At 41.1% G+C, this 25,154-nt stretch overlaps 1 protein-coding gene across 1 annotated transcript in view; it reads left to right on the plus strand.

Moving 5' to 3' along the window:
- Nucleotides 310–25,154, plus strand: part of GNAI1 (G protein subunit alpha i1) — a 104,687-nt gene continuing 79,842 nt past the window's right edge. Inside the window, exon 1 of the mRNA XM_005679090.3 lies at nucleotides 310–767. Within this exon, the coding sequence (XP_005679147.2) occupies nucleotides 650–767 (118 nt within the window). The 5' untranslated portion in view covers nucleotides 310–649. The remainder of the gene's footprint in view (nucleotides 768–25,154) is intronic.

Consider the following 25,154-nt stretch of genomic DNA (forward strand, 5'->3'; position numbering starts at 1 on the left):
CGCACCCCAAGGGGCAGGTCCGCACACATCCCTGGGTGTGAGTAAATGGGAAGAAATTATCACACTCTCGAGGAGGAAGCCAGGTAGAGGAATTCCCCGAGAGGTTTGGGGCTCCTTGGCCGCTTCCCAGGGGCGCTTCCCACGGGCGCGCGCGGGTGGCCGGCCCTCGCGGGCTGTGCGGCGCCGGGGTTCGCGGCAGCGCGGGTGCGCGCGCCCATCCGAGGGGGCGAGGTCCGAGGGCTCGTGCGCGGGCGCGCGCTCTGGGAGTGGTCGCGGGGCGGCGGGCGGGGCGGCAGGGGCGGGGACGCGGCGGCGCGCGGACGCCTCGGCGAGCTGGGCTTCTTAGAGGCTGCAGCGCGGCCACCAGTAGGAGGCCGCTGGCAGCTGCTCCCAGAGCCTAGGAACCTGGTCTTAGGGGGCGCCTAGGGAGGCGAGGAGTAGAGCCTGACTGTAGAAAAGAGCTGCGCGGTGCTGCTCGCCCTTCGGCAGAGAGCGCTGCCCTCGCTCAGTTTCGGAAGGAGGTAGGGGTGGCGTGGCCGGCGTCAGGAGGAATTCGAACGCCTGCATCCAGAAAGAAAGAATTCACCTGTGTTTCGAGGCAGCGCGCCGGACTTGGAGGGAGCGGCAGCCAGCTTTCGCTCCTGGCACAATGGGCTGTACGCTGAGCGCCGAGGACAAGGCGGCGGTGGAGCGGAGTAAGATGATCGACCGGAACCTCCGCGAGGATGGCGAGAAGGCGGCGCGCGAGGTCAAGCTGCTGCTGCTCGGTAAGGGCGGCCGGGCCGGGTTGGGCGCCTGGTGGGCCTGGAACCCGGGGTTCGGGCGGCAGAGCCGGCGCGGCTGTGCTGGGCTCTTTGGCGTTGGGAAACCCGGAGGGGACGTGCCAAAGCGGCGGAGGGCGCATCGTGTAGCGTCCGAGGATGGTTTCGGAGCGCGAGCTTGTGCAGCGCAGAGCTGAGGCGGGGGCCCCTCTCCTCGGTCCCCTTCTCTTTGCTCCCTTGGCCGCGGAGAACTCGCCGGTGGCGCGGCAAGACTTCACTCGCGTGCCTGGTGTGAAATTTCACCAGGAGCCCAGGAGCGGTTCGCAAGGAAGCCCCCTTCTTTTAAGTTAGCTCAGCTTTATGAAAATGAAAGGGCATTGGCGAAAAGGAAAGAAAAGCACCCCCCGCGCTAAAACCCTGCGTACAAGGCATCGTATCGCGGTTGTGGTTTCCTCGAGGATGTCAAGAGTGCCACGTTTTGTGAAATCAGTACACCTTTTGTGGGGCCTCCTTAGGGTTGAATTGTGTCTTTCTGGTGAACTTCCTATGGCGACTCAGTAAGTGTTAAAGGAGCACTGATTACATTTACCTTGCGTAGGGGAAGTAGGCTATGCTGGATTTTTTAAAATAACTGTGGGGATATGAGAACCACCAAAGTTGGGTAACTGGCTTCAGTAAAACCGATGTGAAAGGTGTGAATGGGTCACACGGGACAACAGGATTCTCCTCTGCTGCCAGGGCTTCTGGTGAACGAGATTTGCCAGGTCGACGCAAGGCTTTTATTTGTTCTTAGTATTGTTCTGGTGGTAAAACGCTCTGCGGAGGTCTTTTCCAGCTGTTTGAAGGAAGGGAACGTGAAAAGAGTAATCCAGGATTTTGATTGAGGGATACATTTGGAAAATATTCACAGTTTAAGATTTTTGATCTGTGAGTTAGGATTTTCTTTTGTTTGCCCCGCCCCCCCACCCCCGCAAACACACCACACACCCTACCTATAGGTAGCAAAGTAGGTGAAAGATTTCTCAGAATCTTTATTTGCACTGCAGCGACTGCTTTTGTTTTTGTAACAGTTATAATAAAATAAATACTATTGCACAAGCCTATTTTCAGTAAGCTTCTGTTTCATTGGTTTAATGAGTGCAGGAAAAATGGTGGTTTTTTTTCTCCATTACTAGTAGGCTTAGAAGCTGCAAACTTGGCATGACTAAAAGTAATAATGATCTGAGTCATTCTACAAGTAAACTGTGAAATAACTTTGCATTTTAGAGACCTGGTGGTTTTTCCACACCTCCCCCTACCCAAAGTAAATCTTTCTCAGTTCATACTGTTTACCTAAGTTTTTACATTAATAAGAAATAGTCTTTTGAGGAAGGCAATATATTTTTAGTATCTTGAACACAGAAGGGACATACCTTGGTATGGGAACATATAGGTGCTCCTCTTTCAAATGGAATGTGCTTGAGACAAAAATGGAGAAAGGATTGAAAAGTTCTCTTCAGCAGTTTGTGCACTCCTGCTCTGATGTATTATTTCAGTGTATTGTGTGACGCTCATTTTGAGCCAGCTATCCACCATGTTTGTTTAAAGCCTTGAAAAATGAGTCCTCTGGTATGGTAATATGCTTTACATAGACGTCTATTAGAAATAGACAAGGATAAGGGTCCAAGGAGTTAGTGTTTGCTTATATTCAGAAGAGATCAGTATTTCTCAAACTTAGCACTACTGGCATTTTGGATGGAATATCTCTTTGTTGTGAAAGCTGTGTTGTGCCTTATAGGAAGCTTAGCAGAATCTTTGGCCTCCAACTAATGTCTCAAACATGCCCTAGGGGCAAGTTTAATCTCAGCTGAGAGTAGCTCTTCTAGAGTGAAAAATATATACTGAATATGTAGGGTAGAAGCTGAGTTTGGATCTCTACCATGAACTGTAGTGAGAACTCTGAGGGAGGTGTAGCAGAGCTACGATTTTCAGAAGAAATTAAGGAGTTTTGTTTCTCCATACCAATAACATTAGAAGGCTTTCAAAATGACTTAAAATCTTTAGGTAGCTAATTTTTTTCAGCTCTCTTTTCTAGCTTTAGTCTTGTGCTGTACCCACACCTTTTCTCTGTAGAAGTCCCATCACAGCATCATATTATTGGCCCAGTGAATTAGGCCTTACAAAACAGAGGACCTCCTCGTCTGTCTTACTCCCATCCTACCCTCTACCCTTTTGCCCAGAGTTCCAACATTCTAGTTCCTTTAAACAGAATGTTGGCTTATTCTTGGAATGTTTGAAAAAATATTTCTTTTTCCTAGTTTGACTTTAGCAGTGAAGTGTTGACCTTTGGTTCTTTTGGGGATTTTTTTTTTTTTTTTTAGTTCTTAGTGTGTAAAGAGCTCAATTAAATCATTCCATGTAAAACGCAGCAACTGAATCATGTAGAAATATAAAATGGTGTCTAGGTAACCTATAACCAATGTCAATTCCATTTACATCTCGTTTTCTGTTTATCTTTTTTTTTCCTCATCAAATGATTTTTTTTAATTTAAGGCGTAAAGCACCTAAGGTACCTAAGGTACCTTTAAGATGGTGTAGTAAATAGTCCATTATATTTCATTTTTTATTAAGGCAAGAATTATATTTTAGACATTATGGTTGAGAGATTCAGGTATAAGACACACAGGAGTAAAAAGTTTTTGGTACTGGATGTCTGTGTTATTGGGAACAAATATATATATTTTAAACTCAGAGGTATTTCACTATCCTTATTAGGAGCAGTGAATTAGGCCTTACAAAACAGAGGACCTAGTCTAATTGACCTAAAGAAAATTAGGTCAGGGTTTAAGTGGTTCGACCTTTTAGATTTAGCTTTCAGGCTTTAGTATTAGAGTGATAATCCTAAAGAAAGAAACTTATTTTAATAATGAAAGTTTTCTTTACATTATATGTGACTTTCTCAAGGGAAAATCTTATTGTTATATCTTTGAGGATGTTACAACTTACCGTCATCATTAAACCTGTTTCAGTGAGACTATATTGTACATATGGATACTTATTACATATTTTATGATAATTTTCAATGATATATGAGGGTAGAAAATATGCCAATAAAATTTTTACAAATTGTTTTTAAATTATTTGATTCTGAAACTTTGAGCTGTTATTCTCTCTCACTCCACCCATTATCCTTCCCTCCACCAGAGTCATCTCCACAAACAAACAAATACAAATCCACACCTTTTATCTTCTTCTTTAGCTTCTTAAAATGATGTGAGGAACTGGATCTCTTCTACTTGGTGAATATTTTTCCATTCCTGCCACTGACGAGCTATTTGAGAAACTATACCGTTCATCGCTTTGCTTTCTTTAAGCTTTTCCCGTGACTCCCCTAGTTGAGAAATTATGGCATTGCAGAACTTTTGATTTTGCATTGCTTTAGCTATTTGCTTAGAGTTGGCTCAGGATCTTAGATGTCAGAAAGTTCCTTGAGTGAGTGAGTGGATCTGGTATTTCAACAGAGGTTGTGTCTCTCTTCCTCACCTGCTTTGTATTAGCAGTTACTGTAATAGAAGCCACAGGTGGTGGGGATTTATGTTTTGAAAGTGCTGATGTTTCTGTATCTTCCCTTTTTCGTTCTCATTTTTTGTAGTTCAGGTTCTACTCTGCCTCTGGCAGCCCAGTTGCAGTAGGCTTTCCTGCCTTTGCTTTTCATTCACCTCTAGCCTGCAGTAGATATCATGCTAACTCCAGAAAACCATTCTTGACTTCTCCTTTCCTGTAGAAGAAAAGCTTTCTTGTAGACCTAGCTTCCCTCTGTCCTCGTGCTCTTTTCCTCAGGGCACCATTCTTCTCCAAACAGGAATGCTTGGCATATGGTGAAGCATATTTGCACTCTGGCTTCCAGAGTGATTTCGCCTTATGCCCTATCCGCTTCCCAAACTATTGTGAAACTTCAGGAACAGAATCTTTGTAAGTTGTCCTGACAAACCTTTTATTTTGTCAAGTCCATATTTAGTTCTTAATTATGTTAATATCTTCTGTAGGACTAGAATTCACCTGCAATATAAACCTTATACTTTGCCATTTTCAGTATTGATGGGAATGTAAACAGAAAGGAAACAGTAAAAGTAAATGACAACCAATAAGTGCATGGTATCTAAAAGCAAGTTGATTGCACAGTCATTATGTTTACTTGACACATTAGGTAAATTCAAGAAAATGACAATGGATATCTGAGGAGGGTCTTTTATGTTATTATACTGTAGTATTATTCCTTAAAATTATTTTTTTGTATTAAGCCTAGATCTCATTTTTTTACTCTTTATTTTTACACTGTTAGTTATAAAGAACATGAAATTAATTTGTCAATGATAGTAAGTCAGTTCAGTTCAATCACTCAGTCCTGTCTGACGCTGCAACCCCATGGACTGCAGCACGCCAGGCCTCCCTGTCGATCACCAACTCCCGGAGCCTCCTCAAACTCATGTCCATCAAGTCCACAATACGATCCAACCATCTCATCCTCTGTCATCCCTTTCTTCTCCTGCCCTCAATCTTTCTCAGCATCAGGGTCTTTTCAGATGAGTCAGTTCTTTGCATCAGGTGGCCAAAGTTTTGGAGCTTCAGCGTCAGTCCTTCCAGTGAATATTCAGGACTGATTTGCCTGAGGATTGACTGCTTGGATCTCCATGCAGTCCAAGGGACTCTCAAGGGTCTTCTTCAACACTACAGTTCAGAAGGATCAATTCTTTGGTGCTCAGCTTTCTTTATAGTCCAAGTCTCACATCCGTACATAACTACTGGAAAAACCATAACTTTGACTAGACAGACCTTTGTTGGCAAAGTAATGTCTCTGCTTTTTAATATGCTGTCTAGGTTGGTCATAGCTTTGCTTCCAAGGTGCAAGCGTCTTTTAATTTCATGGCTGCAGTCACCATCTGCAGTGATTTTGGAGCCCCCCCAAAATGAAGTCTGTCACTGTTTCCATTGTCTCCCCATCTATTTGCCATGAAGTGATGGGACCAGATGCCATGATCTTAATTTTCTGAATGTTGAGTTTTAAACCAACTATTTCATTCTCCTCTTTCACTTTTCATCATGAGGCTGTTTAGTTCCTGTTTGCTTTTTGTCTGTCATAAGGGTGGTGTCATCTGCATATCTGAGGTTATTGATATTTCTCCCGGCAATCTTGATTCCAGCTTGTGTTTCATCCAACCTGACATTTTGCATGGTGTAGTCTGCACGTAAGTTGAATAAGTAGGGTGAGAGTATACAGCCTTGACACCCTCCTCTCCCTATTTGGAACCAGTCTGTTGTTCCATGTCCAGTTCTAACTGTTGCTTCTTGACCTACATACACATTTCTCAGGAGGCAGGTCTGGTATTCCCATTGTTAGAAGAATTTTTCACAGTTTGTTGTGATCCACACCGTCAAAGGCTTTAGCATAGTCAATAAAGCAGAAGTAGATGTTTTTCTGGAACTCTCTTGCTTTTTTGATGATCCAACAGATGTTGGCAATTTCTTATTCCTCTACCTTTTCTAAATCCAGCTTGAACATCTGGACATTCACAGTTCACATACTGTTGAAGCCCAGCTAGAATTGTGAGGATTAGTTTGCTAACATGTGAGATGAGTACAGTTGTGCAGTAGTTTGAACATTATTTGGCATTGCCTTTCTTTGGCATTGGAATGAAAACTGACCTTTTCTAGTCCTGTGGCCACTGCTGAGTTTGCCAAATTTGCTGGCATATTGAGTGCAGCCTTTTCAAAACATCATCTTTCAGAATTTTAAATAGCTCAACTGGAATTCCATCACCTCCGCTAGCTTTGTTCGTATTGTCTTTGCATTCTAGGATGTCTGGCTCTAGGTGAGTGATTACACCATCGTGGTTATCTGGGTCATGAAGATCTTTTTTGTATAGTCCTTCTATGTATTTTTGCCACCTCTTCTTAATATCTTCTGCTTTTGTTAGGTCCATACCATTTCTGTCCTTTATTGTGCCATCTTTGCATGAAAAGTTCCCTTGGTATCTCTAATTTTCTTCAAGAGATATCTGTAGTCTTTCCCATTCTGTTGTTTTCCTCTGTTTCTTTGCATTGATCACTGAGGAAGGCTTTCTTATCTCTCATTGCTATTCTTTGGAACGCTGCATTCAAATATGATACCCATATTATAGGATGTGGTGGAAGATATTATTTAAACCTTGAAAAGAGTGCTAGGATTTTTAAGACAACAATTGAGTGTCCAACCACAGTCTTGATTTGTATTTTGTTATGCACTTCTTTCTACCTTGGAAAATTCAGTATACCACAGATTTACATCGGAGGACCTGATGTATTTGTCATATTTCTAAGTTGTATTTTTTGGTCACATGTTCTGGCTTGTAGTGACCCAATGTCTGGCATCCCAGAGTGTGACGCTGGACCCCAGATGGCATCTGAGTTGAATAAACTAAAGTCAGCGGCACCTGGTTTTGTAATGCTTAGGCTGTATTCTGTTATAATTTGTTAAATACTAATTAAAACCTGTAACAGAAGCGGGGCTAAAAATCTTAACAGAAATGGGACGAAACAATTTTAAAAGGAACGTTCATTACCATAAACTCAGTGGCTTGAAACAATGCACAGTTTATTACCTTTACTTTCTGTAGGTCAGAGCCTTATGCCAAACTCAGATCAAGATGTTGTTAGGGCTACTTTTCTTCTGGAGGTTGTGGAAGAGAATCCAACCTCTGTCTAGAGACTACCTGCTTTCATTGGCTCCTAGCCTCGTCTTCATCTTCAAAGCCAGCAGTGGCGAGTGGAGACTTTCTCATGTAGCATCACTCTCTTGTCTCCCTCCTTCACCTATAAGGACCTTTGTGATCACTTTGGGCCCACCCAGATAATCCAGGATAACAGGCTTATCTCAAGCTGAATCTTGAATCACATCTGCAAAGTTTCTTGTTTTGTAGGATAGCATGCTAATAGATTCCAGGGGCTGGAGGCGTGGGCATCTTTGGGGACTGTTATTCTGTCTGCTATAATCTGCCCTCTGGCTCCCAAAGATTCATGTCTGTTCCACGTGCAAAAACAGTTGTTGCTATTCAGTCACCAAGTTTTGTTTGACTCTGCACCCTCATGAGCTGCAACACGCCAGACTTTGGAGTCCTCCACTGTCTCCTCGAGTTTGCTCAAATTCATGTCCACTGAGGTGGTGATGCCATCCAACCATCTTATCCTCTGTCACACTCTTCTCTTGCCCTCAATCTTTCCCAGCATAAAGGAAGGTCTTTTCCAATGAGTCGGCTCTTCACATCAGGTGACCAAAGTGTTGGAGCTTCAGCTTCAGCATCAGTCCTTCCAGTGAATATTCAGGTTTGATTTCCTTTAGGATTGACTGGTTTGATCTCCTTAAAGTCTCAGCCCCTTACGGCATCAACTCAACACCCGAAATCTCATCCAGATCTCAGAATCTACTTCTGGTAAGGGGGAGAATCTTCATATAATTCATACTGGAACCAAATTTCTTTTTATCTGTGAACCTGTGAAACTAGAAAACACGTTATCTGCTCCAAGAATATAGTAAGAATGCACAGCTTGTGAAATAGGCATCAGTTCAGTTCAGTCACTCAGTCGTGTCTGACTCTCTGCAGCCCCATCAACTACAGCACGGTAGGCTTCCCTTTCCGTCACCAACTCCCAGAGCTTGCTCAAACTCATGTGCATCGAGTAGGTGATGCCATCAAACTATCTCATCCTCTGTCGTCCCCTTCTCCTCCTGCCCTCAGTCTTTCCCAGCATCAGGGTCTTTTCCAGTGAGTCAGTTCTTCGCATCAGGTGGCCAAAGTATTGGAGCTTCAGCTTCAACATCAGTCCTTTCAGTGAATATTCAGGACTGACCTGCTTTAGGATTGACTGGTTTGATCCTCTGCAGTCCAAGGGACTCTCAAGAGTCTTCTCCAACACCACAGTTCAAAAGTATCAGGATACCAGTCATTCTCATTCAAAAAGGGTTAAAGTGGAAAGAAAAAGACCTGTGTATTCAGTCTCATACACTTTGCAAACTACTTTGGGTTTCAAGCCTACGAACACTCTTGGTGACTCTGCTTCACTTTCTGGCCTCTGGACTCCGCCCTTCAATTTTCATCTTTTCTTTTCAAGGAAAGGCAGCACCGTTTTATCAGCCTGTTTCTTGTCTGTATGATGGTGATCTGACAGCATTCTTTCATTTTGTACTTTTTTCCTCTCCCATTTTCCAATAACCAGTAAGAGAAAAACAGGTTGCACCTTCAGCAGTTTGCTTGCCAACCTCCTTGTCTAAATATGCAAGTTTATAGTTCAGAAGCTCTGCTTTCCACACAACTGCAGGACATAATTCACTGATGCTTTGCCATGACATAACAAGGGTTCCCTTTCCTCTAGTTTCTAATAATACGTTCCTCCTTTCCATCCACATCCTTAGCAGCAGCACATGTTATGTTCGCCTGTTTATTGACAGTCTGTTCGTGATGGTATTCAGTTTTCTCTACCATCTTCCTCACTTTCTTCTGAGTCTCACCAGGGGAGCCATTAATATCTATATTTTAAAAAGCATGTCCAGGCAAATCTTGGCTTTTTTTTCCCCTGCTCCTGAAAATTCTTTCAGCTTCTACCCATTGCTTCATTCTAAAGCCATTTCCGCATTTTTAGTATTTGTTGTAACAACACTCTACTTCCAGATACCCTCACTGATATCTCATGTTTAACTTTAGGGATGCATAATGTTAGTAATTTTATATCCTTTGGTCCCTTGTAATTTACTGAACTGTTAGACTAACAGCGAAACCACCAGTTTCTGGTGCTTCATATTGAACTTGCAGTATTTCACTGGAGACATAGTGTGAATGAATGACTTTTCCTTTGTTTGCCTCCTCTTCAGTGAAGCTTTTCTGGACCGTTCAGTCTAAATTAGTCTTCTTTCCTCTCCCTTCCAAGTTACACCATTTTGTGTGTTTTTTTTTGTTTTTTGTTTTTTTTTTTAATTTGTTTTTTTTGTTTGTTTTTTATTTATTTATTTTTTATTTTTTTTATTTTTTAAATTTTAAAATCTTTAATTCTTACATGCGTTCCCAAACATGAACCCCCCTCCCACCTCCCTCCCCACAACATCTCTCTGGGTCATCCCCATGCACCAGCCCCAAGCATGCTGTATCCTGCGTCAGACATAGACTGGCGATTCAATTCTTACATGATAGTATACATGTTAGAATGCCATTCTCCCAAATCATCCCACCCTCTCCCTCTCCCTCTGAGTCCAAAAGTCCGTTATACACATCTGTGTCCTTTTTCCTGTCTTGCATACAGGGTCGTCATTGCCATCTTCCTAAATTCCATATATATGTGTTAGTATACTGTATTGGTGTTTTTCTTTCTGGCTTACTTCACTCTGTATAATTGGCTCCAGTTTCATCCATCTCATCAGAACTGATTCAAATGAATTCTTTTTAACAGCTGAGTAATACTCCATTGTGTATATGTACCACAGCTTTCTTATCCATTCATCTGCTGATGGACATCTAGGTTGTTTCCATGTCCTGGCTATTATAAACAGTGCTGCGATGAACATTGGGGTACATGCAAGTTTCACCATTTTGAAATCATCTTGTCCATTTACTTTTGTGTTTCTCGCATCTCTACACGCAGATTGGTTTCATCGGAGCGCGAACCCTGTACGACTTAGCACCTACTGAGGAGACACATACTGTCTTTTCATAAGCATTAATTAAATGAGTAACTAGTTAAATGATTCATTTTGAGTAATAGTCTTTAAAAGGGAAAAAGTCAATATATTATCCTTGTGCTTTGGGTAAATTAGTGAATTTTGGCCCATTGTATCCCTATTTATGTTTAATACCTTGCTAGTTAAGAGTAACTAGATAGAACCTACTATGTTATTTCTAACAGAGTTCTAAAAAATAACATAGAGGACCAAATTCTTGTTACATGATCAGAAAAATATTTTGACTCTTGGTAAGTGGTGGAGTAAAATGTGATTGTTTATTTGTATATTCTGAATACATTTTTTAAACTGTTTTATACTGAAGTATAACCAATTTACAGTGTTGTGATAGTTTTAGGTGGGCAACATAGGGACTCAGCCATACATATACATGTATCCATTCTCCCCCAAAGTCCCCTCACATCCAGGCTGCCACATGACAATGAGCAGAGTTCCCTGTGCTACACAGTAGGTCCTTGTTGTGAACACATTGTTTTTAACAAGATTGTTACACTGCTACTTCACATACTATTTGAATGCTTTGTTTTGAATGCTTTCTTAAAATGCATACAGTAATGCAACAAGACATTAAATATACTCTCACAACCGTATCTGGCCTACAGGATGATGCCCCGGTGGGTAACTTTGGCTTGCAGGAGCCAGCAGGGCTGCTCAGAAGCTCATCAGTTCTTTATGTCTCGCTGGCCTTCGTCTGGTGAGAATTGTTATTGGTGGCATTTGTAAATGTGGTTCATATTTTTGGTATTTTTCCTTAGGTTTGCTAACTCCTTGGGAGAATTTACAGTCTCCTTAGGGAAAGAAAAGTGGTATAAGAGACACCGGGGGAGGGGACTGCTTTGTTGATCTTGTGAGATGAGAGTGGATGCGGCATGCATCTCAGAAATCAAGTGGTCACAGATCTGCCCATTGCCTTCATGTAGTTCTGAGGGACTGTTGGATTCTGTCAGCTGTAAGCGTGGTATTGTACCTGAACCTACAATCTAGAAGAGACTTTGCCATCTGTAGTTTACTTTCTTACTTTTTCCATGTATAAGGACTTTTATTCCTCCAAGGGTTTGTTGTTGTTGGTCTGTAGGAAGACTCTCCACTTGGGAAAGGTGGTTGACCCAGAACTTGGGCAGTAAAATGTTTTCTTTAAGACCTTGGGCAGGTTATCCAGTTCTGTAAGCCTCAGTTTTCTATAAATTCCAGACGATAAGCATTGCTATCCTATAGGGCTGGGAGACAAAGTAAAGTAATGTATCTACAGTACGTAGAGCAGTTGTTCATGGCACACACATCTTAATAAGTATTGATATAAGCTGTTATTATAAATACTTCAGAGACTCCATGGAGTCAGCCCTCGCTCCCTGCCTCCTTGCAGTTTGATCCATTTATGGTCACAAATATTAAATCTTTTTGTTGACTCTTCTTAGCAAAGGGTGTGTACATAGCTGAAGAAGTATAAAATCAGTCGTAATTACTAGTTTCCAATCCCACCTCAGCTTTGTTCTGGGACTTGGATTTCTGTTAACAGACTCCCCACTGGGAATAGACCAGCTAAATACCTGTGCTAGGTTAAGAATTCTGTAGAGAGTGAATTTTGAGTAAATAGAAAACTTTACAAATGATTTAGAGGTAATTTTCTCTCCATTTTATTACCCGTTCATAGAATAAATGCAGCAATTTCCTGCAAACTTTCCTTTTGTCTTTCTTAAAAATAAAACATAGCTGTTAATATAAATTATGAAACATAATTTGAGTTGATTCAAATGAATATGCCATTTATCACTGAAGTTTATGATTATTTCCCACAAATTTTAGAACTTTTCTGAAACTTCCTGTATTGCTAACTCAAATAGATTCCTAACAAAACTCCAGAATTAAAATGAATTTACTTTTACGAGAGAAGCAGCATCTCTTGAAAAGTGGTCATAACCTTGAAATAAAAACAATGAAGCTTTGAATTTGTTATAGTACTTATTTTAATAATTTTTCAAAGACGTCCCTTAAGACTTAACCTTGAATTACCTGGAATTGTTCTGTTTACCATGCCTATTTAACCTATTTAAGGTTTGTACCAGATTTTTTTTTAATCCGGGTAATATACTTATCTAATCTACAATATATTTTTTCTTGTTTGGGCACATGTCTTTAATTTATTTCAGAAGCATGGAACCTGTAAGTAAACCATACAAGATCAATATAATGTAGTAGGAGAAGAAAACTGTCTCTGATTAGTAGTGTTGAAGTTAATCTTCTGAAGAATAACATATTTCTATGCAATTTAAAAATTTGACCCACTGAATTTTTACAAACTGAGCACGTCAGTGTCCCTAACAACCAGATCAAGGCATACCTGCCAGGGATGCTTTGTGACAGTAAAGTGGTGATGCCGGTCCCTGGAGTTGCTGGAAGTGAGGAGATGGGGCTCTCCCAGCTCAACGCCAGTGCACTGCGCTGGCTTCAATGCCTTCATCCTCTCTGGGCACACAGGACGTTCCCATCCTCTTCACACTTCCCTAAAGTCTCCTGTGTCCTGTTCCATAAATATTATCAAGTCATGCCTGGCATTAAAAGTAATAGAATCCGGACAAAAATTTAAAGTGATAAAATCATACACTCCTTTAAAAATGTTTCATCCCATATTTTGTCATCTAAGCTTTTCAAAATACTAGGCTATATTCCCATCATTTTCATTTTTAATTCAGTAGTTAAGCTGCTTTATGTTTTAAAATTGTGGACTTTTCTAATGATACAGAATTATTGGAAACTATGCAAACGCTCATGGAATGCACACCAATATCTTTTTAAAAGAGATAATGTCTTGTGACTTTGCTCTGTTCACTGAAGTTTCTTTTATAATTAGTATGGGTTTCTCATTCTAACTTCCACATCTCTTAACCTCTCTCCTGTTTTTTTTTTTTTTCATCCGTTTTTGTATGCTACTTAGATAATCTAGTTTACTTTCTCAATTCAGTAATAAATTAATGTGCCTTCTAACATAAGTGGTTTTTTTTTACTTCTCATGGTGACAATTTTGTTTCTAGAAACTGTTTCTAATCTTTTTTAATAGTTTATTACTCTATTTTTTTTTGTCTTAAATCGCTTTTATTAATACTAACTTCATAGTCTCTTTGCAGCTACTTGTAGTGTCTTGATTGTATCTCATGGTAAGTAGATTGTACTCTCTTGTAATTTTTTTGTCTGAGTGTATATGAACCAATACATGGCCTGTGTGAATTCTGGGCACCCTGTATTGGCTGCAGTTTTCCTCTGTTTTGCGAACTGAGGGCAGAGGACAGGTTTATTTCTCGTTTACCTAACATGGTGTTCTAAAACTGAAAGCATCATCTCTCCTCCACTCACTAAACCACTTTCTTCTTCTTCCTGTTTCCTTCTTACTTCCTGTCACCACCAATCCTTCACTTTTTATTTATTCTCACACCTAATTAGTGAAAATCACGATTGACTTTATTTTCTAAGTATTTTCCTGCCTTTTTTTTATGATCCAGCAACCTTGAATTTGAATATTTATGGTTCCTTTCACTCATGTGCTCTCTCTCTCTTTTTTTTTTTTTTTGCTTCCCTCTACCCTCCACTTGAGTTGACTCACTGGAAAAGACTCTGATGCTGGGAGGGGTTGGGGGCAGGAGGAGAAGGGGACGACAGAGGATGAGATGGCTGGATGGCATCACTAACTCGATGGACGTGAGTCTGAGTGAACTCGGGAGTTGGTGATGGACAGCGAGGCCTGGCGTGCTGCGATTCATGGGGTCGCAAAGAGTCGGACATGACTGAGCGACTGAACTGAATTGACCCTTCCCTTACGCGGTCTCTGGTTAGGTTGAGAGGTGTGTGTGTGTGTTCATTCATGTGCGCCTGTGTGTGTGAGAGGTGTGTGTGTGTGTGTGTGTTCGTTCATGCGCGCCTGTCTGTGTGAGCCCAGTGGGGAGGGTCTTCTGGGGATCCTCATTCACTTCCACTGTGCCCGTGACCCTGGCAGACAGCTTGTTTCCTGTCTACTGGCACCCACTGCTGAAGTGGGGGTGTCCGTGCTGGTCCATTATGTCTCATTTAATCACAGCCAGGACCATCTGTCTCACTGCCGTGGCTGTCCTCTGTCTCTAGTGGTGCTCTGGGTCTCCTGGTCTCCCCCTTTCCAGACAGCCCTTTGTTGCAGAGCCAGAATGTGGTAGCCAAGCTGTGAGCCCCCTGAGAGCTCTGCCTTCTCTAGTCACTTCAAGCAGGTGGAAGGTTCTGTGTGGCATCGATGCTGCGGAGATGCCAAGGTGCTGGAGGGAGATGAACTTGCGTGTTCTCTCTGCAGAGTCACACCACCAGGCTGCCTGGATGTGTTGCTGCCTTAGGCGACTTTCTTCTCCCATGATCCCAAATAGACTGCCTTTAGCAGTCTCTTCTCTGACGTCCCATTCACGCCTGAAATGTGGGCTCAAACAGAAGATCAGCATAGAGATGACTGCATACCTCCCTTGTCCACATGTGCCTTTTGCAGTTGCTCCCAGACCACTGAGTGCCTTGTGGCTGCCAGGGTTGCAGTCTCTGCTGTGTGATACCTAGAAAGTATGCCATGTGTATTCACCCATTTCTGTCTTGATGACACTAATGAACCCTTTTCTACCTCTTTCCCATTACTCATGTAAATGTGAAAGAGAAAAAAAAACACAAAAAATTTAAAAATATTTCTCACATTACATTCTCTGTTGTCCTTTACCTTCCTGCTCTGAAGCTGGTTTTTTTCCGCTACTGTCCTAATTGTGAGTTCTTGCTGCTCCATGTGTGCTCACCTTTATTTTCCTAAAGCAGCTCTTCTTAAGCACAAAAAGGTAAGTCGGAATCTTTTAAAATGTAGGTTCTAATTCAGTAGGTCTGGGATGGGATCTGAGTTTCTGCATTTCTCACAAGCTCAGAGGGGATCCCTTGGCTGCTGATCCACAGCCCAGGCCACACTTGAGAAGCAAATTCCTTGAGTAGGTGATCCTCCTGGGTTGTTCCCATTTATCCATTTGTACACATTTTGCAAGACTTATCCTGTCTTTGCCACATTCTTGAAGCCTCCCATAACCTTCTCAATAAAGTATTTAAAACAGCACTTCGCTCAAAGTAAGCACTCAGTATGTTTTATGCAGTCACATATATGTACATACATGTAAAATGCTTGTTGTTGTTTTATCGCTAAATCGTGTCTGACTCTTTTGCAACCTCATGGACTGTAGCCCACTAGGCTCCTCTATCCATGGCACTTCCCAGGCATGAACACTGGACTGGGTTGCCGTTTCCTTCTTCAGGGAATCTTTCCGACCCAGGGATCGAACCCACGTCTCTTGTGTCTCCTGCATTGACAGGTGAATTCTTTATCTGTGAGCCACTAAGGGAGTCCTGTATAATTCTTACCACTTATCATTTTATTGTCAACTTTTAATGTTAATCTGGAGTCTTGTTTTAGTAATGCATTTTGAAAAAAAACTACTTGATACTATCTTGCATGGAAGCATGCACTTCCTGGAAAGTGATCAAAAACTATAATTAATGATAATGAATCTTCTGTGTGTTTAGCAAGAATTTTTACAGTGGATTTCTTCTTTTGATGATATAATTGTTCAGGTCAGGTTGAATGTGACCTTATAATTTTTTATGAACATTTTCATCTGGTAAAGTTCATGATGAAATTCCTTTGTTAGAAGTAAATAAAAGACAGTTATAAAGTCTGAGGAAGTTTATAGCCATTGCCACTTTTATAACCTCAGCTTTCCTAATCTATGTGCACATACAATGCATTTTCCCCTGCCCTTAAAGGGAGTTCTGGTCTTAGAAAACTTATCTGTCACATTAATGTTTACTGACTTGCACTTACAAAATGTGATTAAATATAGCATAAATGTTCAATGACTTCTGTTTTCATTATAGTATCGTTAGCTGGCTGGGCTTACTTTAAGTTAGCTATGACATCTGGTTCTTATGAAACATATGTAAATTCATTCAACGAATATTTATAGAATGCCAACCCTATGGCCTGCATTGAGGTATCTGGGAATGGAAAAATCTTTGGGAAGCTGGTATTAATTACAGTAGAGAAAGCATTCTTTAAGCATTTTACCATTAGATAAGAACAATATGGTTATTTTTGGCTTGTTATAAGTTTAAGTATTAAAAACTGGGTTCTGGGTTTTTTCCACTCTGACATTTGTCTTACCCTTTGTAGTAGAGATCATTTTAACTTTGCTCTGGATGATTGCATTTTATACGTCAAGTTGGATTTTACTGCTTTTTGCCAAAAGCTGTTCAAAAACTTTCAGAGCAGAAAATATGTAATGAGCTCCACAGTGACTTATACTGTACCCATGGTATTTCAGAACTAATTCCCAGAGAAGTTGTCAGTCTGCAGATGTAGCCCATTGTAGTTCTTACAGTCACATCCAAAGTAACTGAAGCTCTAATCTAAGAAGTAAGCAGTATATAAAGAATGATTCTGAAAAATACGAAACTCTTAATAGACTCTTCATAGTGGCTAGCTTTTGACAGTCAGTCAGCAGAACTTAAGCTTTGTGTGATTCATAGACTTGTGTAGAGTTTGAATTACATTTGGGTGTGTTGGATGTTTTTGTTCATTAGTGGACAAATGTTATTTTAAAAAACAAAAGTGTTAGAAAATTCATCAGAATGAGTCTGTCAGGTATGCAGTTTATTTTTTCTGCATAAACATAGCCATGAAGAATTTCTAAAATGGGTTCCTATACATGGGGGAATAAGTTGAGAGTTGAACTTTATTAATTTAAGAATCATAATATTCTAAAAAAATAATTTGGCGTAATGATTTTGTCTGGATTCTGAAAGTTAAGATTTTCTGTGTGTGTGTTAGTCACTCAGTTGTGTCGGACTCTTGTAACTCCATCGACTGTAGCCCACCAGGCTCCTCTGTCTATGGTATTCTCCAGGCAAGAATACTGGATTGGATTGCCATTTCCTTCTCTAGAGTAATCTTCCCGACCCAGGATTTGAACACAGGTCTCCCACATTGCAGGCAGACTCTTCACCGGCTGAGCCACCTGGGAAGACATCTAAGTTAAGATTAGATGTTTAGATTTTTTGATATTTCTAACTATTAAATACTATGTGGGTAAGTTTCCAGTCAAGTTAAATCAGCTTATTTGCTAGAATATTTCAAGTTCAAATATAGGGGTGTAATTAGTTGTCATGTGTTTTCCATATAGATAGTATGATTGAAGAGAAGTTGGTTTTTAATTGTGTATAGGTATCCTTTTTATACTGTTCATTTACATTTGTTGTGATTTCAAGCTTTAGTTTACTATAATTAAGTTTCTAAAACTTGATGTGTGGCCTTAAGGAAGCATTTAGCCAGAGCATTTGTGGTATTAGTCTTTTGAATACATTTCTTCTATTAATAATGGATTATATGATATAGATCCATGGTGGTTTCATACTTCAATAGAGTCTGCTGTTACAGCTTCAGTAAAGAGACTTCATAAAAGACACATTCTTCAACTTTCTTGGACATAACATTCACAGAGTTTTTTCTTCCTTTCTAGCTCTCTGTTTCTCTTAATTTTATATTTAATGATATATCTCATTCTCTTAAATGTAAACTGGCATCTGTGCTGATAGATACGGTAAATATCTGACATGATAAGTATTTGAAGAACATTTCTGTTGCTAGGTGGGGCTCTTTATTGGCTAGGAAGAGATACTCCTCAAGCTGGCTCTGACAAAAAGGGCATCATTATTACAAGAGGCTCAGAGGAAGCCCAAGGCTGAAACTCTTTAAAATGGCAGGTGGGGAATCAGGGCTGGAACCTTTGGTTCTGGCTTGTGTATAGCATTGCCTCCATGATTTCCATCCAGCCTCTGGTTTCCACAGCCATGAACTTAAAGTTCACATTGCACCACTCACAGCCTCAAACCCTTAATTCAGTACAGTTCAGTTCAGTCACTCAGTTGTGTCCAACTCTTTGCAACCCCCAAAATTACAGCACGCCAGCCCTCCCTGTCCATCACCAACTCCTGAATTCACTCAGACTCACGTCCATCGAGTTAGTGATGCCATCCAGCCATCTCATCCTCGGTCGTCTCCTTCTCCTCCCACCCCCAATCCCTCCCAGCATCAGGGACTTTTCCAATGAGTCAACTCTTCGCATGAGGTGGCCAAAGTATTGGAGTTTCAGCTTTAGCATCATTCCTTCCAAAGAACACCCGGAACTGATCTTTAGAATGGACCGGTTGGATCTTCTTGCAGTCCAAGGGACTTTCAAGAGTCTTCTCTAACACCACAGTTCAAAAGCATCAATTCTTCAGCACTAACCTTCCTCACAGTCTTAACTCTCACATCATACATGACCACTGGAAAACCGTAGCCTTGACTAGATGGACCTTAGTCGGCAAAGTAATGTCTCTGCTTTTGAATATGCTATCAAGATTGGTCGTAACTTTCCTTCCAAGGAGTAAGTGTCTTTTAATTTTATGGCTGCAGTCACCATCTGCAGTGATTTTGGAGCTCCCAAAAATAAAGTCTGCCACTGTTTCCACTGTTTCCCCATCTATTTGCCATGAAGTAATGGGACCAGATGCCATCATCTTCGTTTTCTGAATGTAGAAATTTAAGCCAACTTTTTCACTCTCCACTTCACTTTCATCAAGAGGCTTCTTAGTTCCTCTTGACTTTTTGCCATAAGGGTGGTGTCATCTGCGTATCTGAGGTTATTGATATTTGTCCCAGCAATCTTGATTCCAGCTTGTGCTTCTTCCAGCCCAGCGTTTCTCATGATGTACTCTGCATAGAAGTTAAATAAGCAGGGTGACAATATACAGCCTTGACGTACTCCTTTTCCTATTTGGAACTAGTCTGTTGTTCCATGTCCAGTTCTAACTATTGCTTCCTGAACTACATATAGGTTTCTCAAGAGGCAGGTCAGGTGGTCTGGTATTCCCATCTCTTTCAGAATTTTCCACAGTTTATTGTGATCCACACAGTCAAAGGCTTTCACATAGTCAATAAAGCAGAAATAGATGTTTTTCTGGAACTCTCTTGCTTTTTCCATGATCCAGTGGATGTTGGCAATTTGGTCTCTGGTTCCTCTGCCTTTTCTAAAACCAGCTTGAACAACTGGAAGTTCACGGTTCACGTATTGTGGAAGCATGGCTTGAAGAATTTGAGCATTAGTTTACTAGCATGTGAGATGAGTGCAGTTGTGCAGTAGTTGGAGCATTCTTTGGCATTGCCTTTCTTTGGGATTGGAATGAAAACTGACCTTTTCCAGTCCTGTGGCCACTGCTGAGTTTTCCAAATTTGCTGACATATTGAGTGCAGCACTTTCACAGCATCATCTTTCAGGATTGAAATAGCTTAACTGGAATTCCATCACCCCCATAAGCTTTGTTCGTAGTGATGCTTTCTAAGGCCCACTTGGCTTCACATTCCAGGATGTCTGGCTCTAGGTGAGGGATCACACCATCTTTATTATCTGGGTCGTGAAGATCTTTTTTGTACAGTTCTTCTGTGTATTCTTGCCACCTCTTCTTAATATCTTCTGCTTCTGATAGGTCCATACCATTTCTGTCCTTTGTCAAGCCCATCTTTGCATGAAATGTTCCCTTGGTATCTCTAATTTTCCTGAAGAGATCTCTAGTCTTTCCCATTCTGTTCTTTTCCTCTATTTCTTTGCATTGATCGCTGAGGAAGGCTTTCTTATCTCTTCTTGCCATTCTCTGGAACTCTGCATTCAGATGCTTATATCTTTCCTTTTCTCCTTTGCTTTTTGCCTCTCTTCTTTTCACACCATTTGTAAGGCCTCCCCAGACAGCCATTTTGCTTTTTTGCATTTCTTCTCCATGGGCATGGCCTTGATCCCTGTCTCCTGTACAGTGTCTCGAACCTCCGTCCATAGTTCATCAGGCACTCTGTCAGTCCGATCTAGTCCCTTAAATCTGTTTCTCACTTCCATTGTATAATCATAAGGGATTTGATTTAGGTCTTACCTGAATGGTCTAGTGGTTTCCCTACTGTCTTCAATTTAAGTCTGAATTTGGCAATAAGGAGCTCATGATCTGAGCCACAGTCAGCTCCTGGTCTTGTTTTTACTGACTGTATAGAGCTTCTCCAACTTTGGCTGGAAAGAAGATAATCAATCTGAGTTCAGTACTGACCATCTGGTGATGTCCATGTGTAGAGTCTTCTCTTGCGTTGTTGGAAGAAGGTGTTCACTATGACCAGTGTGTTCTCTTGGCAAAACTCTATTAACCTTTGCCCTGCTTCATTTCGTACTCCAAGGACAAATTTACCTGTTACCCCAGGAGTTTCTTGACTTCCTGCTTTTGCATTCCAGTCTCCTATAATGAAAAGGACATCTTTTTTGGATGTTAGTTCTAAAAGGTCTTGTAGGTCTTCATAGAACTGTTCAACTTCTGCTTCTTCAGCATTACTGGTTGGGGCATAGGCTTGGATTACCGTGATATTGAATGGTTTGCCTTGGAAATGAATAGAGATCATTCTGTCGTTTTGAGATTGCATCCAAATACTGCATTTCGTACTCTTGTTGACGATGATGGCTACTCCATTTCTAAGGGATTCCTGCCTGCAGTCGTAGATATAATGGTCATCTGAGTTAAAAACCCATTCCAGTCCATCTTAGTTCGCTAATTCCTAAAATGTCGACGTTCACTCTTGCCATCTCTTGTTTGACCACTTCCAATTTGTCTTGATTCATGGACCTAACATTCCAGGTTCCAATGCAATATTGCTCTTTACTGCATCGGACCTTGCTTCTATCACCAGTCACATCCACAACTGGGTATTGTTTTTGCTTTGGCTCCATCTCTTCATTCTTTCTGGGGATATTTATCCACTGATCTCCAGTAGCATATTGGGCACTTACCAACCTGGGGAGTTCCTCTTTCAGTATCCTATCTTTTTGCCTTTTCATACTGTTCATGGGGTTCTCAAGGCAAGAATACTGAGTGGTTTGCCATTCCCTTCTCCAGTGAACCACATTCTGTCAAACCCTTAATTAGTTTTCGAAAATTAGACAGATCTGATCTGCCTGTCACAGCTTTTGCCTCAGGCTCTGGATTCACAGGTCTTTGGTGGGTGAAGATTGGGCCTCCTGTTGGTCCAGTGCTTACTCTTTTCAGGTCCAGGCAACTGTGGTCTGAGAGGAGTGCAAGGTCACTGAGCCTGTTTCTCGGTAAAGCCAAGAGGAGGGCTGTCAGACTGTTGAAGAAATATATGACATTGCTTCTGAATCCTTTATATATATCCAGTATAAGAAAATTATTTATGCATTTCAGACAACAAAACTGCTTTCTGTTAAGCTTTCTATCAGTCCTATTCATTGTCTCCTGTGTTCTGAACTGTTCAGTCTTGAGATTGATACAGTTCAGTTTAGTCACTCAGTCTTGTCCAACTCGTGTCCGACTCATTGCCACCCCCATGAACTGCACACGCCAGGCCTCCCTGTCCTGCACCATCTGTCAGAACTTGCTCTTCCCTTGTGACTCAGCTGGTAAAGAATCCTCCTGTAGTCTGGGAGACCTGGGTTCGATCCCTGGGTTGAGAAGATCCCCTGGAGAAGGGAAAGGGCATGCACTGCAGTATTGTGGCCTGGAGAATTCCATGGACTGTATAGTCCATGGGTTCTCTAAGAGTTGGACACAACTGAGCCGCTGTTGCTTTCAGCCTTCTTTATGGTTTAGAATTGTTTATAAATTGTTAGACCGTGTAAACTGTGACTTCATATTTTATATTCACTTAGTTATATGTGCCTTCAGGATACACAGCTTGAGAACTTTTAACAGAAGTAGAGAAGACTTTCTTATACAAGAAGAAAAAACATTGCAAATTGTAGTGGGCAAGATTGATTAATTCATTCATATTAACATTGATGACATATGCACTCTAAACACAGTGGGGAGAAAACATAGCATATGTTTTGTGGAAGTGCAAATTAAAACGAGACACCATCTCACACTTATTAGAATCAGGCAACACCAGATACTGAGCTGGACAACTTTCATACACTGTCGGTGGGAGCATCAAGGCAGAACCATTTGGGGTAATGTTTTGTCCATATCTAGTAAAGATATACATCCCTCAGACCAAGCAATCCCACTCCTAAGTATGGACTCCAGAGAAAGTGTTAACACTTATATCAAGAAAAATATTTCCTGTAATATTGTTACTAGTAAAAGCAACATTTGGAAATAATGGAATTATTCGTATTCATGTGGCACCCCACTCCAGTACTTTTGCCTGGAAAATCCCATGGACAGAGGAGCCTGGTGGACTGCAGTCCATGGGGTCGCTAAGAGTCGGACACGACAGAGCAACTTCACTTTCACTTTTCACTTTCATGCATTGGAGAAGGAAATGGCAACCCACTCCAGTGTTCTTGCCTGGAGAATCCCAGGGACGGGGGAGCCTGGTGGGCTGCCATCTTTGGGGTCGCACAGATCAGACATGACTGAAGCGACTTAGCAGTAGCAGCAGCAGCAGGAGTAAATGAGCAGGAATAAAGTAATAAGAGTTTATATTAAAAATGAAGTACTATAAACAACTCTACAAATGAAATACTCAAAGAGAAAGTGGATATATGATAAATCTCAGTGCCAATGTTAAGTTACATATGCAGTTTGTAAATGATATGCTCTATGGCACACTCAGGGCTTCTCTGATTGCTCAGCTAGCAAAGAATCCACCTGCAATGCAGGAGACCTGGGTTTGATCCCTGGGTTGGGAAGATCCCCTGGAGAATGGAACGGCTACCCACTCCAGTATTTTGGCCTGGAGGGTTCTGTGGACTCTATAGTCCATGGAGTTGCAAGAGTCAGACACGACTCAGCAACTTTCTAGTCTATGGCACAATCAAGTAAAGTTAAAAAAAATCTTAAGAACTATACCATATGTTTATAGGTACAAATGTATATAGCAAAAGTATAAAGAAATGCATGGAGAGGATAAACATCAAATTCAAAGTGCTGGTGATTCCTGAGAAGAGAGAGAGGGAATGAATGAGGGAGGGCTATCCAGGGTGCTGTAGTGCTTTATGTCTCAAGCAGTGTACTGGATACACCACACAGGTGTTGATTCTCTTATTTTCCAGATATTTGTTTGACTGAAATATTACATAAGAACACTGAAGTATTGTTACTCTTCACTAATTCTTGTCAGTTTTGGCATCCTCATTTTTGGGTGTGTTTCACATCTGTTACTTCCCAAGCCTTGTTTGCTAATAATGTCCATTGTCTTGTTCATCATCTTTTTTTTTTTTTTTTTTGCATTTTCATGTTAGGTTGAACTGTAGTAATTTCTTCCTACCAGAACTTCTTACCTACACACTTTCTGCCCTTCATTCTAAATTAATGCTTCTGAGTGACAGCCTTGATCCTAGCAGTAACTACTCAGAAGTATGTAGTAGTTGTGATTACTTACAGAAAATTACCATGTATATGACTTTTGTAATCAAGAACCTCTGTGGTTTGGCGTCTGCCCTGCCTTTCCATATTTCCCATGATGATCCCTTGTCTCTCTCTGAACACTGCACGTGCTTTCCCCATGGATACCCTTCCTCATGCGGTTCCTCTTTCTAGGAACACCCTTCCATCCTTCCCGATTTCCAGTCCTGCCCAAGAATGTTCATGAGTAGAGAGAGTTTGGAACAACCTTCATCCAAATTGAAATATCTGGATCCTTAATAAAGAGAAAACAATTCTTACAGATTCCTAGTACTGTTTTAAATGTATTGCAATATCACTTGATTATATATAGTTGTGCAAACATGTAATTAGGTTTAAAAAAGTCATATATTTCTTACTCCTAATTAGCTACAAAGCCAAAAAAATTACGAAACTACTTATACAATTCCCACTAACATTTATTCTGTGCTGGTTGTGTTATGAGTCAGGTATACATTGCTTTTGCTTTTGGCATGCCTGTACTAATAGGCAAAATGCCCCAATTCTCTCCTTCCCTTTCTCTAATTGAGTTATTCAAACCCCTCATTCCTATGGTGTCACTGTCATTGGAATAAATGCCCACTGAGGCATCATCTGTGATAGCATGAATCATAAGGCTCAGTGCTACACCCACCAAGTAACCTGATTTTGTGCATGGGGGAAACAAGGTATATTTGGAGATAAATGCAGATTCACTAATAAATAGTAAAGTGACTGCCATAGCAGATGCCACACACATCAAACATGGTCTTACTGTCAAGGAGTTTGAATTCAGTTGCTCAGTCATGTCTGACTCTTTGCATCCTGATGGACTGCAGCATGGCAGGCTTCCCTGTCCATCACTAATTCCCAGATCTCACCCAAACTCATGTCCATTGAGTCGATGATGCCATCCACCCATCTCATCCTTTGTTGCCCACTTCTCTTCCTGCCTTCGATCTTTCCCAGCATCAGGGTCTTTTCCAGTGACTCAGTTCTTCACATCAGGTGGCCAAAGTATTGGAGCTTCAGCATCATTCCTTCCAGTGAATATTCAGGACTGATTTGACTGGTTTGATCTCCTTGCTGTGCAAGGGACTCTCCAATAGTCTTCTCCAACACCACATTTCAAAAGCATCAAAACTCAAGGAGTTTAGTGGTAACATAAAGCAAAAGGAAACATTACAGAAGAAAAAATGCTGGAGGTGGTA

The sequence above is a fragment of the Capra hircus genome, chromosome 4 (genome assembly GCF_001704415.2).
Source record: "Capra hircus breed San Clemente chromosome 4, ASM170441v1, whole genome shotgun sequence".
Classification (NCBI taxonomy): Eukaryota; Metazoa; Chordata; class Mammalia; order Artiodactyla; family Bovidae; genus Capra; species Capra hircus.